Consider the following 20,992-nt stretch of genomic DNA (forward strand, 5'->3'; position numbering starts at 1 on the left):
CCCCTCCCCTCCCATCCATACCTCAGGTCGCAGCAGTGACAGGCTCGGCTCGCGTCACCTCCAGCCTTCCCTTGCCTTTCCTCTCAGTGTCCCGCCCTCCTCTGATGTCATTTCGTCTTTCCACAATGGCGGGACACTGAGAGGGAAGGGAACGCTGGAGGCGAGCTGACATAAGCTCATTAGCATACGGCTACAAACTCAGCCAGCCAGCCATCCAGGAAGGCACATTGACCAATTATTATATAGAGATGGGAGCCAGAAGAGAAAATGCCATAATACATTTATATCGAGGAAGCAATTTCAACAGCTACAATATACAGTACCTACACTGATTCATTGTAACATTGTGATTAAGAAATTGCACATTTCAAACTGCCTTCTCCTCTTATCTCCTCTCCTGATCAGAGACAAATACACATGTACAGACACACACAAACATGTACACACTAGCATACACCAACCCAACATACATGCGTTTTTACATGCAGAGAGGTTGGAAAGAATTCCATGAGCCATGTTCCGCGTGCTTTCCCCACTTGTTATAGATAGAAGAAATGCCATTTGATATAAGATTTATAGAGGTTTTTAAATATATCAGAAATTTGTTCTAATATTTATGTAGTTTGACCTAGGAGCACTTTTGCCCCTCACCTTGTACCAGCCATATTATCCAGGGTCATATTGTGATTAACAGGATTCATTTGGGAAGTTCCAAGGACTGGGATGTTAAAAATAGAAGTGCAAGAAACAGCACTAGTGGTATCATATGTATATTGACTGCATGTGTGCACCATACACTATGGTTACTTGATTCTTTTGTGTTGTCACGGGCAACTGCAATAATACAGTTTTTCTGTAATTCATCTTCTGCTGCAACATGGATCCTGTAGTCCTAAATCCTTGGAGAAACACAGGACTACAGGCTCATAAAGTTACTGCAAAGGGAACTGCAACAAAAATGTACCCAGAGCTACTAGTTATCTGCATGCACATATGTAGTTTAACATATATGTGCTCTGTGTTTTGAATTTGATAGGTATTTGTTAGAGAATCTTTTATATTTTGTGATAATAAAATGGGGTATGATGAATGGGTTATGATGATGTCCATCAGTTGTTGGTTTTGCATAATGTGTTGCCCCTTACTAAGAACCTCATTCACCAGGTACAGTAAACCCTACCAAGTGTGGTTGCCCCTTTGCTCTCAAGATGGCTGCCTGCCAGCTCCTGCTGGAGATTACCACCTTTTTACGAGAGACTTTTCCCTGTCTGTCCAGACCACGGACTGAGCCTTCAGTGGTAAGTAATTCATTTCTAATTCACATTTGTGCACCAAAGAACATGCATACCTTCAGTGATATAGAAGTGAAGAATCTGTAGCAAATCAATCTTAGATCTTAGAGATTTGGTGGCTTCAAACTAAGTCACACTATATTTGTTATTAATTTGCTTTCAGGAGTGTCATGTACCATCTAAAGCCCATGACCGTTTTTTTATTATTTAGGGGTCCTTAAGCACATAATGTGTTGTTAATTTGCAAAAACAGCCTACCGTGTGACCACATTAAGGCATTTTCTGGTAGTTTCCCTATTTCTGCATGTAAAACTGCACATTTTTATTTATTTGGATTTTGCTCACACCTAGTTCAGTAGTAGCTCAAGGTGAGTTACATTCAAGTACTCTGGGTGTTTCTCTGTCGCTGGAGGGCTCACAATCTAAGTTTGTACCTGGAGGGTTAAGTGACCTGCCCAAGGTAACAAGGAGCAGTGGTGGGATTGGAACCAGCCACCACTGGATGTCAAGAGTGGTGTCCTAATCACTAGGCCACTCCTCATTGCTGCATTATTTTTAGAATTTTTCTTTCAGAGGGCATGGCATGGAAAGAGTGAGCGTGGAAGCATTAGCCAGCTAGCATGTTATACTTACTGCATTCTAATAGGCTAATGCACAAACGTGGGACCACTTAGCTCCTCGTAAATAGGAGGCAGTAAGTGTTCTTACATTAACTCTCTGCAGGTAACGCATGCTAATGATAACATTAATGCACAACCTGCAGTAAAAAAATGTAGGGGATGCCCCCAAAAGTTGCCACGTTAAATCTGGGCTTAACTCGCAGTGAAATCCTGTGTAACAATGCGTTAAACTCAGAATCTAGTGTGCTTTAGTAAAAGGTTCCTTGAATTATCTTTTGTTGTAGATATTATGGACCCTGTTTACTAAGCCACATTATAGGCACACTAGTGTTTTTAGCTTGCACTAATTAATTAATTAATTTATTTATTTGTTGCATTTGTATCCCACATTTTCCCACCTATTTGCAGGTTCAGTGTGGCTTACATTGTTCCATCATGGCGATCGCCATTTCCGGAGTGAGAGATACAATTGGTGTTACATTAGAGATCATGATTGGCATAGTAGATTAAACAGTCAAGTATAAAGAGTTTATATTCGGGATTAGAGATAGAGTGGTGTTGTATTAAAGTTCATTCGTGGTAGGATAGACTTTGGTAGTCAAGTGTAGAGAATTGGGTTTTATCTACTACTACTATTACTACTATTTAACATTTCTAAAGCGCTACCAGGGTTACGCAGCGCTGTACAATCTAACAAAGAAGGACAGTCCCTGCTCAAAGGAGCTTACAATCTAGTTTGGGCTTGAGACACCCATATGAATATATGGGTGTCTCTAGCATCAGCGCCCACTAAAAACGCTAGTGTGTCTTACTAAACAGGGCCCTATATGAAGAATGTGCTAAATAATTCAAATATGCCTGGCTTGAGTGCCCCCAAAATTTCAGATATACCTCAGATCTTCTGTGGAAATCCGATGAATTTTTTTCAGTGACTTTTGAGAAAATTCAGAGCCACTAATTGGAAGAAATCAGCTTTGGGTTTCCTTCCATCTGCTTTGCAATACTTTTTTTTTTAATTACTTGCATTGATTTAATGAACATAAGAACATAAAAATAGCCATACTGGGTCAGACTAATGGTCCATCTAGCCCAGTGTCCTGCTTCCAACAGTGGCCAATCCAGGTCTCAAGTACCTGGCAGAAACCCAAGCAGCATTCCATGTTACAAATCTCGGGGCAAGCAGTGGTTTCCCCTACGTCTCAATAGCAGGCTATGGTCTTTTTCTCCACAAACTTGTCCAACCCTTTTGAAAATTTTCTAAACTCATGAAATTATTTTGTGAAATCTGTTCATATCGACCAGATATGTTTCTTTTTTTTTAAATCCAGTTTTTTAAAATACTTAGAAAGGGGATTTGTGGCTTGCAAAGTTGAAGATGCCAACTTAGAGGTGGATTTTAAAAAGGACGTACCAATCAGAATTGAGACATCCAGGTTGGAGTGCCTCAAAATTCTGCTCGTATTTTAGAACAGGATCTGCTGATGTAGAGCCTGTTCTAAAATACATGGTGAAATGGATAGTTATGCACCGGTTATGTGCAGCAGGATCATCCATTTCAGAAACATAAACATCAAAATTATCAATGGGTCAAAAGGGGGAAATAAATGTGCTGGCCTATTAATGTTTCCCATGAAATACCAACACAGACATTTACCTACCAAAACAAAGTTTATGCCAGCCATTTAGAAATATGAACATTATATCCAAAGTTGATATCCCTTGACACCTTTTTTTTTTTAGGGGGGGGGGGTGGACAGTGGAATATCAACCACTGAGGAGATTAAGGGGGCAACCTTCCCTAATCCCTCTAGTGGAGCACTTGAAACCTAGATGTCCCAAGTAGTAACAGTAAATCCCAGCTTTGATCTTTGATGAGATAAGATGTGCATTAGCCTTCTGAAAAGGGCGATACACATTTATTTTTTAGGCTTTTCTAGTTCCAACCAAAACATGCCCAGATTATGTCCGCTTGACAAATGTACATTTTTCAGTTTTGGACATCAGGATTTAGATATATTTATGCAACCATTAAGGGTGGAAGCTTCAAAGAAGAGGGAAATTTGGGGCCTGTTAAGATATCCTCAATCTTTCTTAACAACCCTCCAGCCATTATGCAGCCTGCGGCAGTCAGCATTTTTCACAGCACTGACCACCACAGGCAGAATTAGGCCCAAAAATTCAGTACCGGCACCTATCCAGGATCAGCACTGAATATCCGGGTGTTTGGTGATACCCAGAAGTTACTACTACTAATAATAATCATTTCTATAGCACTACTAGACATATGCAGCACTGTACACATTATATGCAGGTACTTTCTGTGTCCCTAGAGGACTCACAATCTTTTTTTGTACCTGGGCATGGCCGATATTCAGTCTGGTATCCAGATGGCTAAGAGAGCATCATTAGTACTGCATTGTAAGCAACTCATCATGCCCAGTTATCTATCCAGGAACCAGCACTGAATATCTGCAATGCCTGGATTACTTCTGTGTTCACCCTACCTCTGTCCTCATACCACCCTGTACCACCCCAGCACTAACTGAATTGTCCAGCAGCGACTAGTTCTAATATTCAGCAATACTATCTGGTTAAGTGCTGCTGTTCCCTCTAAGCTGAGAGGGAGTCATCCAACTGCATTGCTGCTGGGGGGGGGGGGGGGGGTGCTTCTTCAATACTGTTTTCAATCACTAGAGACAGGCAGGCTCTCTGGAGTCCTACAGAACTTGCCTGTCCTTCACTACCGAAAATGTGATAGTCTGATAGTGAAACAGCAACCCCCTCCTCCACTACCATCACCACCACCACCACCACCACCACTGGCAGGACTGTAGGTGGAGGACTCCTGTTCAACTTATTGGGAACAATTCTGGCCAGCTTAATTTAACTGAGCAGGAGCCTGTCCTGCCAGGCCTTCTGTTTACTTTTTAAATATTTTAAAACCATATAATTCCATAGATCTCTTTTTGACCAAGCTCTGCATACTTATATTAATCAACACTAGTATTATATTTGAACATCCACCTCTGTGGGTGCTTGAGCACTCCCCCAATATTGAGAAAATTGCTTGTATGTGCCCAGGGAGGGATTATTTCCATTGGTCTTAGCACCCCTAATAATTTTGAAAAGTTGGCTCCTATGTTTGGTAGCCATATTAATCTATTTGAATATATAGAAATAGGCATGTGATAGTGTGAACCAGCAGCCAGGTATAGAACCCTAAGAAATACAGCCAGACAAAGGGATGGAAGCAAAACTCAAACACTTTATTTGCATTTCCATGAATGTTTAGCTCACAGACAGGATAAAATAATGTCTCTTTAAGTTTGTGCAGTCTTCCTTCAGCCCTGTCCCAGACAGGCTCCACGGTCTCAATAGGCACTCAGGGTTTCCTGTAACCTTCCAACAACCCTGTCAGGCTCCACATTAATCCCACCCAGGCCTGCCTCTTGCCTGGCCTCGTGGGTTAATAACTCACAGGATTTCCAGGTAAACATTCTTCTACCTGGAGTACAGCTGGGTGATGCAGACATCTGCTGAGAAGCCACTCTGCTTCCCTCTCCCTAAGGTACTAAAGCCTCAGCGTGGTACACCTAAGGAGGATCCCTTTCTCTTGCTCGGGGCCTCACCCTTCTGTATCTGGATTTTCAAAAGGTGTTTGACAAAATACCTCATGAAAGACTCCAGAGGAAATTGGAGAGTGATGGAATAGGAGGTAGTGTCCTATTGTGGATTAAAAACTGGTTAAAAGATAGAAAACAGAGAGTAGGGCTAAATGGTCAGTATTCTCAATGGAGAAGGGTAGATAGTGGGGTTCCCCAGGGTCTGTGCTGGGACCACTGCTTTTTAGTATGTTTATAAATGACAGAGATGGGAGTAACTAGTGAGGTAATTGTTCATACCTGTATTTGTTCAAACCGGAATCGACTAACGCCGTTTACGGTACTATGTAAGCCACATTGAGCCTGCAAAAAGGTGGGAAAATGTGGGATACAAATGCAACAAACAAGCAAACAAATTTGCTGACAACACAAAGTTATTCAAAGTTGTTAAATCGCAAGAGGATTGTGAAAAATTACAAGAGGACCTTATAAGACTGAAAATCTAAATGGCAGATGACGTTTAAGGTGAGGAAGTGCATGCATGTGGAAAAGAGGAACCGAATTTATAGCTACATAATGCAAGGTTCCACATTAGGAGTCACCAACCAGAAAAGGGATCTAAGCATCATCGTTGATGATACACTGAAACCCTCTGCTTAGTGTGCGGCGGCGGCTAAGAAAGCAAATAGAATGTTAGGTATTATTAGGAAAGGAATGGAAAATAGAAATGAGGATGTTATAATGCCTTTGTATCACTCCATGGTGTGACCGCACCTTGAATATTGTGTTCAATTCTGGTCAACTCATCTCAAAAAAGATATAGTGGAATTACAAAAGGTGCAGTGAAGGGCGACGAAAATGATAAAGGGGATGGGACGACTTCCCTATGAGGAAAGGCTAAAGTGGCTAGGGCTCTTCAGCTTGGAGAAAAGACGGCTGAGTGGAGATCTGATAGAGGTCTATAAAATAAGAGTGTAGTGGAATGGGTAGACGTGAATTGCTTGTTTACTCTTTCCAAAAATACTTGGACTAGGGAGCACACAATTAAGCTACAAAGTAGTAAATTTAAAATGAATTGAAGAACATGTTTCTTCACTCAACGTGTAATTAAACTCTGGAATTCATTGCCAGAGAATGTGGTACAAGCAGTTAGCTTAGCGGGGTTTAAAAAAGGTTTAGATGGCTTCCTAAAGGAAAAGTCCATAGACCATGATTAAAATGGATTTGGGGAAGATCCACTGCTTATTTCTAGGATAAGCAGCATAAAATGTATTGTACTTTTTGGGGATCTTACCAGGTACCGGTGACCTGGATTGGCCACTGTTGGAAACGGAATACTGGGCTTGATGGACCTTCTGTCTGTCCCAGTGTGGCAATGCTTATGTACTTATGTACTAAGAGGGCTTTTTAACTTCCTGCTCTGCTTGAACCATGCCCTACCAGACAAGTCAGCATTTCCATTCTTAAGGTAGCTCCTCTTTAGTGATGGAGTGTCTGCAAATGAACCTTTTCCGGAGATGCGAAGGCGGTAGAACGAGAGGACATGAAATGAGATTGAAGGGGGGCAGACTCAAGAAAAATGTCAGGAAGTGTTTTTTTCACGGAGAGAGTAGTGGATGCTTGGAATGCCCTCCCCCGGGAGGTGGTGGAAATGAAAACGGTAACGGAATTCAAACATGCATGGGATAAGCATAAAGGAATCCTGTGCAGAAAGAATGGATCCTCAGGAGCTTAGTCGAGATGGGGTGGCAGAGCCGGTGGTGGGAGGCGGGGCTGGTGGTTGGGAGGCAGGGATAGTGCTGGGCAGACTTATACGGTCTATGCCAGAGCTGGTGGTGGGAGACGGGACTGGTGGTTGGGAGGCGGGGATAGTGCTGGGCAGACTTATACGGTCTGTGCCAGAGCCGGTGGTGGGAGGCGGGGATAGTGCTGGGCAGACTTATACGGTCTGTGCCAGAGCCGGTGGCGGGAGGCGGGGCTGGTGGTTGGGAGGCGGGGATAGTGCTGGGCAGACTTATACGGTCTGTGCCAGAGCCGGTGGTTGGGAGGCGGGGCTGGTGGTTGGGAGGCGGGGTAGTGCTGGGCAGACTTATACGGTCTGTGCCCTGAAGAGCACAGGTATAAATCAAAGTAGGGTATGCACAAAAAGTAGCACATATGAGTTATCTTGTTGGGCAGACTGGATGGACCGTGCAGGTCTTTTTCTGCCATCATCTACTATGTTACCACGTTACTATGTTTAAGGAAATCCAACTTTATACCACCCACTCCCACACAAGGCATCCAACAAGTTTAGGAGATATCTTTTTATTGGACTATCTTAGCACGTCCGTGACTAGCTATTGGGAACTATATCTGAAAGACCAACATGGTATTCATGTCAAAGATACAAATAGATGGGATATGAATCAAAAATAAGAATGTGTCTGTAAACAAATAGGCCATTTGATAAAGGAAAATCAATATGTTGCCTTTTCATCACCTGAAACATTCCAAAAGTACAATCAGGAACAATACTGATTAATAGAGACCACATCTCAGCAGTCTGCAGTCTACACATTCTTCATATGGCTGAATATGTTATATAGACAGATAGATATAGATAGATATATATAGATATAGATATCTTGGCCATCTAATTACATATTCTGTTCTCCTATAAAGATGTATTTCTGTATGTAACAGTTTGCTTTTCTGAATTTCACAGAATTAGAAGCCAAGTTATTCCTGCAACATAAATGTAATGTTTATGCATTATTACTTTTAAAAGAACATTAGTCAGCATAAATAGTAAATGATATTATAGTCAAATTTATCAAGACCCATACAGAGATGGATAAACCAAATAACTACACAAATCAATCTTTCTCTGTTGCTCAGTTCATGGGCCAAATTTGTTTCAGTCAAAACTTCATATGCTTTCCCACGTTTTCATTTGCAGGTGGCATCTACTTGCTTTGCCCATAGGTGATAAATTAAATAATTTCCCTTTTGATCATATGTTCCCTCTAAATTATGTTTATTTGTTTACATGCACTTGATATTATTCTGGGAGAAGGCACAGGGCAGAATACATAAAGGGAGAGATAAATTGAGCACAAGAATGATGATTATAGGTAAGGCACAGGGCAGAATACATAAAAGTGAATGCACTGAGCACATACCAGTGCATACATATGGATTAGTAATAAGTTAAGCATAGGAAGATACCAGAATGTTGAGTACCAACAGACATAGATGCTTTATGTCTATTTGATACTTCTTATTGTAACCGCCTAGAATTTTCTAGAGATAGACGGTATTACCAAATTAAAGAAACCATAAATAGAACAACCAGGAAGTAAGGTGAACCAAAACCCACTTTAGGATGATTATTATCAAAAATGAAAGTCTTAAAATAGAGCTATAAGTTGGCATATGCATAACTTTATTTATTTACTAGTAAAAAAGGCCCATTTCTGACACGAAACGGGCGCTAGCAAGGTTTTCCTCAGAGTGTGTATGTTTGAGACAGTGTGTGTGAGAGTGAATGTGTGTGAGAGAGAGAGTGAGTCTGGGTGCGAGTGTGTCTGTGAGAGAGAGAGTGTGTGTGTGAGAATGAGTGTGTGCAAGTGCGTATGTGAGACACAGTGTGAGAGAGAGAGTGTGTTTCACACAGATACAGTGTGTGCGAGAGAGAGAGAGTGTGTGTGTGTGTGAGACACAGACTCTCTGTGAGACTAAGTGTATGAGACCAAGAGAGTGTGTGAGTGACCGTGTGACACATAGAGAGTGAATGTGATACAGTGTGAGACATAGAGTGTGTGAGAGACAGTGTGTGAGAATGAGAGAGAGAAAGACCTTGACTGTGAGAGAGAGAGAGTGTGTGAGAGAGAGAGAGTGTGTGTGTGACAGAGATACCCCCCTCTGGTGTCAGGCCCCCCTCTCTCTGGTGTCAGGCCCCCCCTCTCTCTCTGGAGTCTGAGCGTTACTGTGCAGGACGCTGAGCTCTGGCTGTGCTTCAAGGAACTGACCAATCCTATTTAATAGAATGCACCTTCAACATTCTGAAGCCGAGAAACCTCGTGTGGTTGGTCACTTCTGCTTGTGACGAACCCGGAAGTACATGATGTCAATTCAGGAGATGGATACAGAGAGCAGGAATGCCTCAGCCATGCAGTCAGCTTCAGAACGTTGGAGGTGCGTTTTATTATATAGGATTTTATTATTAGGATTTATTTATCGCCTTTTTGAAAGAATTCACTCAAGGCGGTACGTAACTTTAGGTGCAAAAACTTACACCATGTCAAGGGCTAGTGTGCATAATTGATAGTATTTTATAACTTACCTATGCAACTGCAAGGCACGCTCCTGATCTGCCCATGTGCACACCCCCTTTGTAGTAAACCAAACCCTGGTCCTGGAAGCACCCCAGCCAGTCAGGTTTTCAGGATACTCACAATGAAGATTAATTTGCCACGTGAGCACTTACTAACGCCCATTTTGAAGGCAGTAAGGACTCACACAGTAATCCTGGAGGATGAGGAGGAGTGGCCTAGTGGCCAGAGAACCAGTTTTGCAATCCAGAGGTGGCAGGCTCAAATCCCACTGCTGCTCCTTGTGATCTTGGGTAAGTCACTTAACCCTCCATTGCCTCAGGTACAAACTTAGATTGTGAGCTCTCCTGGGACAGAGAAATATCCAGTGTATCTGAATGTAACTCACCTTGTGCTACTACTGAAAAAGGTGTGAGCAAAATCTAAATAAATAAATAATGAGTTAGTGCATAAGATTGTAGCTGTGTTAACTGATTAATGCAGGAACACCCACTCTCCACCCCCTGACATGCCCTCACAAAAAATATAAAATATTTTTGAGCACGCAGTTTGCATGTGCTGATTTGGCAGTTAATGCAGGACACCTGAGCACATCTCTTGGTACGCCAATTTAAGCCTCATTAGGCGCACATGAGCATCTAACGCAGCTTAGTAAAAGGTCTCCTAAGTTAGGCACGCAACTGGCACCATTCTATAACTTTTGTGCTCAAGTTTGCGCACTACTTGGAAATTTGGGCACGGAACTATATAGAATCTGGCCCTTAGGGGCTAGTTCTTTAAGGAGGATGTCAAGAATTTGGTGCTAAGAATGCACATAAATAACCTGAATACCAGCATTTATATACGTGTACAAATACACACACATAAATGCCAATATTCTGGCTATCTACTATTCTGTAAAATGGCGCCTAAATGTGATGGCATGTAGTTTGCAAGTAGGCATTGACATGGGCGTAGTTTAGCTGCAGTGTGGGCGGGGCATACCTTTATAAAATCCCATAATCTATGCACATTCTTTAGCGATCTAAGCACAATCATTTACATCAGTTTTATTGCTAGTGTTAGTGATCACGCCTTGAATATGGGTGCATTTTTGACATGTTATGTTGGTATTTTATAAAGAAAAGTAGGTATCTACTTTTCTTGATAGATTAAGCTCTAAGTAGGTGCACTGTAGATACCTAAATTATAGAATTACTATCTTATAGCATGTGAATTAGCAAACTCTGTTAGTGCATGGCTAAGGTAACAGTAAATATACCAGAACGACACTTAGGGGTACGTTCAAGAAAGAGCACCAAATTTAGGTGCTGGGATGATGCACACTAAGTGCAAATTCTATAGTGACAGTTCTGCGAGGAATTTTACAATACTAGTGCAAGTCTGCAGTTTCATGCCTAACTTTAGGCGTGAGCATTTACGCCATGTCATGGCAATTAGGCACAAAGGACTAGATTCTATATATCATGCCTAAAAAATCAGCACCGAAATGAAATACACCTAGGCGTATTCTATAATGTATGCCTAAATTTAGGCTTACCTTATACAATAAGCCTAAATTTCCACATGGTTTATAGAATATGCCGAGCGCTTATCCATGTGACTAAATTTAGTCACAGGCAGTTACACCAAGTAAAAGTTGATATAAATGCTGATGCCTAAATTAGGCGCAGACCTGGTGTATTCTATAACAAAGTGCATAGATTTTAGAAACGCCCATAACCCACCCATTCTATGCTCATGGCCACTCTCCCTTTTCTACTATGCAATTTAGAATTTGTGCACATCACATTATAGAATATACTTAGACAGTTATGTGCATAAATTCTAATTAAATCCAATTAGTATCATTAATGGTTTGTTAACTAATTAAGTTGTGTGCGCAAATCCAGAATACGACTAGATCTGAATGCACAACTTAAGTTAAGCTATATAGAATCCAGGGGAAAATTCCTAGTATTCTATAACTCATAGGCACGCCCCAACTCACTCATGCCCTTCCCATGTCTACACCCTCCTAAAAGTTGCACACAATGGAATCGGCGTTTGCAACTTCTAGAATAGCGACTAAGGGCAGTTGCACTAACAAATGTTAATTGGTGCCAATTAGCACCAATTAACACCAATCCAAGCTAAGCATTGGCTGTTAATGTCAATTAGCAGTCAATTATTAAATTAAGTTGCATGCACAACTGCCCTATTTCTATAACTTGCATGTGCAAATTTGCACACTAGGCATGAATTTGGGTGTGCACATTTATAGATACCAGGCTTAGTGGGTGATTCTAGTGCTGTTCTGTAAATAAATGCATATCTGTGATGGTGTGCACTGTAGAGGTGAGTGTGGACATGGCAGACTCAGAGCAGAGCATAGGCAAAGCACAGATTTACCTGTATAAGTTTTAAAATACTATAAGTTATTGTGTATCACCAGAACTTAGGTGCACACACTTACACTTGCACCAGCTGCATGGCTGGTGTAACTGCTCGCACCTAAGTACATATGGCAATATCTTTATAGAATATGTGCCTATATATAGGTAAACTTTACAGAATTATCCCCTCTGAGGAAGTTCTACAAGTGTGTTCTTATCAACTTTCACAAGCCATTGGCACAGGTATTAAAAATATGTTTAAAAACATTTTAGGCTATCATATACTGATGCTATCTATCACAAGGACCCTAGGTAAAAAATGGGCCATGTGGCAGATAACGTATGCTAATGTCATTAGTAAATGAAGCTTTCAAACAAACAGGTATGACTTGCAAGTCACAGAGAAGTGTTGCATAAGCCATCGGCTAAGGAAGTTATTTTAAAATAACGGTAGAGCCAATTGTCCTTTAAAGCTTCTTTGTAGTGTCCATGTCAGGGTGCAGAGCATGCTGTATTTTAAATGAACAATGCTTTCTGAGAGAAGTCTCTTAAGATACAAGAGTGTCATCTCATGCAGTTTGGGCAAGAGGACTTCAAAGTGACTCCTGAGCCAAAAGCCTCAGCACTCTCAGTGTCACAGAATCAGGTAATAAGTTGGTGTTGTTTAAAATGTTTTGATGTGTGACATGGTCAGATAGTTGTGTAATTGCAGCATTTCAGGAATGCTGGAAGCCATCTCCAGGGTGGAAGGTCTTGCAATTGATGTCAATGATTGGATACTATGTACCAGCTTCCAAAGGCAGGAGGGGGAGAAGAAAATCTATTTTTTTATTACAATTACCGAATTATAAAGGGTTACGTGGAAGTACAGTAAAATTCCTAGGGTTAAATGAAGAGCTGTTTCTACAAATTCAATACTAGAACTCAGCAATTCTGACTCTATGATGCACTTAAACCACAAGACTTCTCCTCCTCCCTGTTACCAAGATATTTGTTTTTGTCCATAAGTGTTACTGTGGTTACCAGCATCATTCTGTTTAATACTGCATTGTGCTGCTTGCCAAGCCAACTGTGTCAATATCGTCAAGTATTTTCAACCTCGTTTATGCTTTTGGCTTTTAGTTTTCTTTTACAAAGCACACACAGAGAGCAATAAGCACAGCATTTTCTGGGGCACTTTGGATATGCCAGGCACAAAGTTCGAAGGATTCCAAGGATACATAATTTATATCTTATGAAAAAGCAGAAAGAGGTGGAAAAAATGTGTTGGTATTGTCCCAAAATTGGAAGAGTTTAATGAAAAGTAACTTATGGCTTGGTTCTCCGGGAACTGCTGAACTAAATTCCTCTGATTCTATAATTGGGCACTCACATTTACTCACCTCTCGTAAATGTAAATGTAAATGTACAGATTACTGTAAACATACCCACATAAGTACCAGCAGGACCTCTAAGTGCTGTTATGTATGGGCAATTTAAGTAGCATAGCATATAATTGCAAGGGGGTGGTCATTTGGGCGGAGCATGGGAGGGGCATGGGCGGGACTCCCACTTACACAAATAACTTACAGAATACTGTAAGCTACATGTGTCCTTGCTGCATTTAGCCACCTGCAGTTACACCAAGTCTATGGCTAGTGCAACTGTGAGCACCTAAATGTAAGCCGATACTGGGTTACACTGGCATTCTTTAATAGAATTTAGTGCCCAAATACCAATATGTACAATAGTCTCTCACTGCACTGCATCTAGGCACCTAAATGGCATTGCCCAGTTATAGAATTGCCTCCTATATGTTCAAAGAAGAGCGTTATTGCTGTGCTGATCCACTCATAGTCATTAAAGGGTGTGACTAGGTATTGTGCTCTCCTATTCACTTGGTTTCTGTGGTGCTTCAGGACCTGGAAAGCTGCAGGTTACGCTTGGACCCAGAGCTTGATCGGCACAAGTATGAGAGGAAGATTAGTTTTGCTGGGATTCTGGACGAGAATGAGGATTCCAAGGACTCCCTCCACAGCAGCAGTCATACCCTCAAATCTGACACTGGTACAGAAGAAAAGAAAGGTACCTGTCTGAAAGATGAAACCTTCAAATAGCTAGTCTTGTTGGAGATTTGACTGTAGATGTTGGAACTTGACATTAACCAATATTGTAATATTAAGCAGGAAGGTTAGGATAAAACTACGGCACCCAACAACTTAAAGGAACTTAAAAACCTTCCTTATTTTACCTTATCCCTTCCTCCCCTTGTATCCTCCTATTTATATCACCCCCCAACTCAGCCCAGTTGTTGCAGTGATGATTTTAGGTGGGAGCCATTCATCAGGGCTTTGCCCCAAATCCTGTAATCTAACTTCTTCAACATCCCTAGCTCTAGCTGGCCAGGAGAGAGGAGATCTTAACTGGGAGTTAAACCCAGGCCCACATCCTGGCAGTACACAGCACTGGGTTTTCCCTTCTCTGTTTCTGCTTGCCTTCCCTTCCATTTTCATCTTTTGTTTCCTTCTTCAACCATCTGGCATCCCACTCATAGCGAACCAACAGCTTGATAACTGAGCAATATGAAAAAGATGGTGCCCAAATAAATCAATTTTCACTGCCAAGATCTACCATGTTTTTTAAAGCCTTAGTATTGATTATTAAATCATTTCTGTGGTGACACTTAACTTCAGCAAGCTAACGGGTCAATTTTCAAAAGATTTACCTGTCTAACTTCAGAAATAAGCTGGGTAAACCTTTGTCTTTGGAAACTGTTCCATACTGACTAGCTAAATTTGTCCATCTAAATTCACAAAGCAGAAAAATGTAGCAGCTTAAAAAGAATGGTGGCTCTGGAGGTGTTTCTAGGGCAGGTTTGCTATGTAGCTAGTCAGCATGAATTTTTGGTCCTAACTGGCTAAATTTATTTGGACAGTTCTGGTTGCCCTACATCTAACCAACTAAAGGGCATAGTTATCGAAGTGGGCTACCATTGCGATGTGTTATTTTATCAGTAACTTCTGCTGTTCTTAGTACAGGTTCCATTTTATGCAGTGAGACCTAGCTACTACTAACTGGGGTTAACAGTAAAATAACACATCTTAATGGTATCCCATGTTGATCATCCCTAAATTAATCTACATTTAACTAGTTCTCCTTAGCCTGCCAACTTTGCTTGACTGGCTATTTTTAACAGCTGACTACATTTGGCGGGCAACCCCAGATACACAAATAGCAATCTCAAATCTAACTGGTCAAAATTTGAACACATATGTCAAACCTAGCTGGATAGGTTTGGCTGAATAAGCCTATAGATAACTGGATAAAACGAACTGGATAACTTACCCACTCGGTGGATCTTTGCAAATTAACTCCTAGGCTGTTGTGCTGGTTAAGTAATTACATATTACTTAGCTTGTGTACAGTATGTGCTAGAGCAGGGGAATGTCAGTGGAGTATTTCTCATTGCCATTTCATTGCACTAGGAAACAGGTATTTGTATGGATTTGCATTATTTCCACCCAATAATTATAATGTTAAAAATAACCCTCAGTCATGCTTTTTATGGCATAAGAATGATATTGTCTCCAGGTCCAAACAGCCAGAACTGCTTAGCTTTGTTTTCTTATTCTTTCATTTAATTCTTTTTTTTTCTATAAGAGGCTTCTCTGGGAGTATGTCACTACCAATCACAGAAAGGAAAAATATATGAAATTTTTGAAAGATATCCAGCAGAAGAACATGCAGTTTTCATGTGCAATTGGTTACATATTCAGTTAGCTACAGACAAATTATGTGAAAATGCGCATTCCCATGCAGCCATGACCCCCCTCCCCCCCCCCCCCCCCCCCCTTCAGTGATGACACATAAATTTATAAGGCAGCTCTAGCCCTCTGGTTATTAGGTGTGCTGAACTGCAGTAAAGATGGAACTATGACTATATTATATTTTTTAAAAGTCAAATTTGGGATTGGAGGACAGGAGTGGGAGAGATTCTTCCAAAAATAGCTCCTGGTTTTAAGCTAGCCACTATACAGTAACAGAGGAATTCTGTATAGGTCATCAAAAGTTGGATGATCAATTTTGCTTGCAGATCCAAGATCCACGTGGAAAGTAATTGGCTTAATTGGTGATAACAATTGGTAATTGGCATTAATGAGCACTGTGGGTCCCTTTTACAAAGCGGCACTAAGCCCAACGCGAGCTTACCGCACACTAATCTGGAGCTACTGCTGGTCCAACACAGGCACCGGCGGTAGGTTCCAGTCCCAGCACACGCCATTTCCCGCACTGGGGAAAATAGGACTGTAAACCGGCATTAATCGGGCAGCACCGCTCGCTACCCAGTTACCACCTCAATGGGTGGCGGTAAGTGCTCTCCTCACATGGCCACACGGTAAGAGCAATCTTAGTGCATGGCCATGGCTATTTCAGTCTTTTTTACCCGCTGTGGTAAAAAGGGCCACAGCAAACAGCAAAAAAGCCCCCCCCCCCCACGCTAGCGCAGGGTCCTTTTTACTGCAGATTGGTAAAAGGACCCCTTAATTTGCAGTCATTAGAGGTTACACGTGGATCTGCTCTACACCCTATTCTATAACCTGCACACCTAATTTCATAGTGTTTGACTCCGAGGGGGTGTGGCAATAGGAGCGGCATGGGCAGGTCAGGGGCATTCCCAGAATTTAGGCGCAGTGTTATAGAATACCTGTATTGTGCGCCTAACTGCCATTGGTTGGGCATAAGTATTTACATCAACTGTTGGCAGGCATAAATACTCACGCCCAAAGTTAGGCATGAAATGCGCACTAAGGGGCCCTTTCACCAAAGGTCAGTAGGGCCACTGCATGGGTAGCACATGAGAAAACAGCACTACCACTGGGTGTTCCCAGGCACCTGGCAGTAGTACTGTGTTCAGTGTACGACATTTCCCGCACCCAGAAAATACATTTTATTTTCTAGCGAGGAAGAGCATGCCTAGCGGTAATGGGCAGTACATGGCCATTGCTGCTCACTGCCTGATTACCACATGAGTAGCATGTGAGCCATTACCGCCTTCTAAATAGGAGACAGTAACGGCTCAGGCAGTTAACAGCCAATGTATTTATGAGCGCACGGCCATTTACTGCGTCTATTGAAAACAAGGGTTTTTATGGCCGCAGTAAAAAGTGGCCGGAGAACTAACGCCAGCCACTTTTTAGCTTGACATAGTAAAAGGACCCCTAAGCTAGTAGTCTATAAAAGCCCTTTTGTGTGGAGGAATCTTATTTTTAAACACCTTATGATTGCATGTGGAGGTGCTGTATATTGCTGGGACTTCATTAGGGTACAATTTGGCTGACTCCGGGGTTAGTAATGGGGAAGGGAGTAGGGGAGGGAGAGGCTGAGCTTATTTAGCATCTGGGGGTCATTAGAGCCAAGGCCCTCCTGAAGTATCCACTTGGGATACATTCTGGATTGTGTGGGTAGGATGGGGATAGAGGTATGGGGGAAGGGTGATTTAGGTGTTGGTGAACATTATATCTTTTAAACTGTTGTATAAATGCGATTGTTTATATTTTGTACATTTATTTCAATAAAAATGTTTAATGCTAAAAGCTGTTCCGAGCAGAACAGTCTTTATAGAATACTAGCTTATCACAGATCATTCTGGCGCCTAACTTTTATTGATATATACAGAATTCTCCCTAAGTTTCTGTAATTAGTAACCTAGTTTCCTAAGGCCAGGATTTCATAAGAATAGCTCAAAATTAAGTCATGATTTATTTTACTATGCCTTTCAAAGTTTCCCTAATTGGAATAGGTATGGAAGATGTACCATCTTTCCTTGTTAGGACACAGAGGTTAGAGTGTGTCTGTGAGGCTGCTGCTGAATTATACTCACTATGGATTCATAATGTCATTTGCTTTTTAATGGTGTAATTATTGTGTGCTTCAACCCATCTAGAGTTTAATAGATGTTTAGACACATTTGTAGCCTCTGTGGAGCTTGTCTAATGATGGCTATCTAAACTCAGGATTCCTTTTATGAAGGACTTAATTGAAAGTCTAGTCAATATTTTTTTCACTTATTATTACTGCTATGTCCCCCTAAGTATTAGATTTTGTATAAATAATACTGGTAGTTATTTGAGTACTATTTCTTCTCTCATGGTTCATGAGTAGGGGGCTTAACTTGCAGAAGGCAGAGCCTTGAGTAAGTTACAAAGTTCCCTTTTCCACAGGAGTCATGAGAATGGGTAATAATGCTATCTCGCTGTTCAAACATTACATATATAATATTTATGTCATCAGACACAAATATTATAGAGTTAGGGATCAACAAATCTGTTTTCACTCTGTTGCACTTAAAATTCTTGGGAAATTAATGTATTCATAAGAAAAACTATTTTTCTTCTTTGTAGGGCCAGCCTTTTTAAAATTCATTTCAGAATGGAAAAAAAATGTTTTTGTTACCATTTTCTGCCTTTTCAGGATAAATTGTGTCCACTTGAGCTTGTTATACTATTATGACACTTCCGTTTTCAGATAATACCATGCTTTCTTTAACTTTGCCTCAAACGGACCAATTGCAAACCAAGCACGTTTTGCAATTGTGAAAACATGTGCACAGAATTCAAGAGTGCTTGGAATCAGTAAAATTGATTTATGAAAATCTTTGCATTTATTATTTTATCCATACTAGGAACTCAGAATACCAGGAAATGTGATGGCTAGTTAAAATTGTTTTTGTTGATCCCTACAGTTATTAAGTAAAATTCCAAATTAACTAGCCCTATAGTGGTGGAGATGTTCACTGCAGGCCTACTGGCATATTAGCAGTGGGCAGTCTCCACTCACCTGAACAGTGCTATTCTGAAAACAAAAAATGCAATTTGCTAGCCCAGCCAACTTACTTTATTCTAAAGGAAGACAAAATATAATAAGCAACAAAATAGATCAGTACTAACTAACGCACAGACATCTTGGTGCATTTCGTGATCAAAATCAAAGCAAAAATATTGGGAATATACAAGCAGTCTAAATGACTCATCTATCTGAAGGAGACCTCTTCTCTTTTTCTGGAGGTCATAGTAACCTGGTGGGTTTCAAGCACAAGGAAAGAATGATACATCTCACCTAAGAGAAGTCTCTTGTGTGATGTTTAGGAGAGTGCTCTGTGGTTAGAGTTAACAGTGTGGGTGAATTATTATGCTTGGTTCCTCAGGAGCAAAACTAGACTTCAGGCTTCTAGTCACTCTGCTTTGATCATAGTGCTGATTCATCCCATCTTGTCAATAGAAAGTGTTGACTACATTGCTGTGAAGCATCCCTTAATGGCTGATTAACAGAGTTGCATTGGCAATGGCTTGGGGGAGGCCTCTTGCTTATCTTGTGTGGCAGCAGTGAGGGAGGGTTGGAGAGGGAGGAATGAGGGATTCAAATAAACAGAGGAAAAAAATTAAGGGGGGGCAAAAAAAGTCCTCTTTTGTATCTTTAATACAGTTCCCAGCAGGAAGATCAGGATAGGAGGCTCTCACCTGCTCCAGATTAAAGGAACCCGCAGTTTCCGGGTGAAGAAAGGGGGTTCCCTGTCCAGCATTCGCCGGGCCGGCAGTCTAAAGAGCACCAAACTCTCACGGCAGGACTCAGGGTCCGAGAATGAGGAGCTGCAGATTTCCCAAAGCAGGGATACTGTCACTGATATAGGTAAAGAAGATAAGTGGGGCTCATGGGGGAGTGGGGAGATGGGAGAGTCAGGATCCTCCCTCTGGTATTAAACATTTAAACTAATCTATAGCACAGTGAAGCTACATACCAGCATTCCAGCTGAGACTGGCCTCTTCCTGCACAGACAGTGCTGTAATGAGTCTGCACAATGTGCTTTAAATTCTGGGTTTTGTGCAATGAATTGATCCTTAAAAGCTTTCTCTTTAATTTTATTGTGCCTGATTTAAGTTAATTGTTGTTGTGCTCTCCTGCTAAATTTCTTTCTTGTACTTCTTCCCAGTTAATGTTTGTGAGAAATTCATAATATGAGTCCAGAGTGTTTGTTTCATTTCTCTCATGTGCCCTGAAGTTTAAAGGAGAAGCATTACAGCTAATGTCTGTGGCAGAGAACTCAGGGAGATTTCCTTTGACTAGACACGGAAGGGATAATTCTATAAGTGGGCACCTCCATTTAGGCAATCTGATGGCTTGTGGTGAAAGCATATTCTATAACGACATCTGGGAATGCAAATTCTTCATTCAGAATACTAGTGTAACTTGGTATCAGCACACCTTACATTTATTTACCAGCAGTTACACAGGCCATATACTTGTTGTGACTGTAGGTGCCCATATTCATCAATGACCAGCATAACCTAACAGTATTCTATAAGTTATGCATATAACTGGGAGTCCCACCCATACTCTGGCCCCTTTGTATTTGCATTCTGTGCCTAATACAATCAATAGTTCTAAGCCATGCAGATTATTGCAACGGAATCTACGCGGGATGTAAAGAACAACTCACAAAAAAACTCCAGACCGCCCAAAACACAGCAGCCAGGCTGATATTTAGTAAAACCCATTTCGAAAGTGCCAAACCCCTCCGAGAAAAGCTACACTGGCTTCCGATCAAAGAACGGATCACCTTCAAGATCTGCACCCTTGTCCACAAAATTATCTACGGTGTAGTCCCAGGATACATGATAGACCTCATAGACCTACCAACCAGAACAGATCCAGATAATCTCACACTACCTAAACCTTCACTACCCAACTTTCAAAGGACTCAAATACAAAACAACCTATGCATCAAGTTTTTCCTATATAAGTGCACAAATA

At 41.3% G+C, this 20,992-nt stretch overlaps 1 protein-coding gene across 1 annotated transcript in view; it reads left to right on the forward strand.

Moving 5' to 3' along the window:
* Positions 1–20,992, forward strand: part of UNC80 (unc-80 homolog, NALCN channel complex subunit) — a 417,216-nt gene that overhangs the window by 196,806 nt on the left and 199,418 nt on the right. Inside the window, 2 exon segments of the mRNA XM_030209474.1 lie at positions 1,165–1,298; positions 14,104–14,269. Of these exon segments, the coding sequence (XP_030065334.1) occupies positions 1,165–1,298; positions 14,104–14,269 (300 nt within the window).

Source organism: Microcaecilia unicolor, chromosome 7, assembly GCF_901765095.1.
Source record: "Microcaecilia unicolor chromosome 7, aMicUni1.1, whole genome shotgun sequence".
NCBI lineage: Eukaryota > Metazoa > Chordata > Amphibia > Gymnophiona > Siphonopidae > Microcaecilia > Microcaecilia unicolor.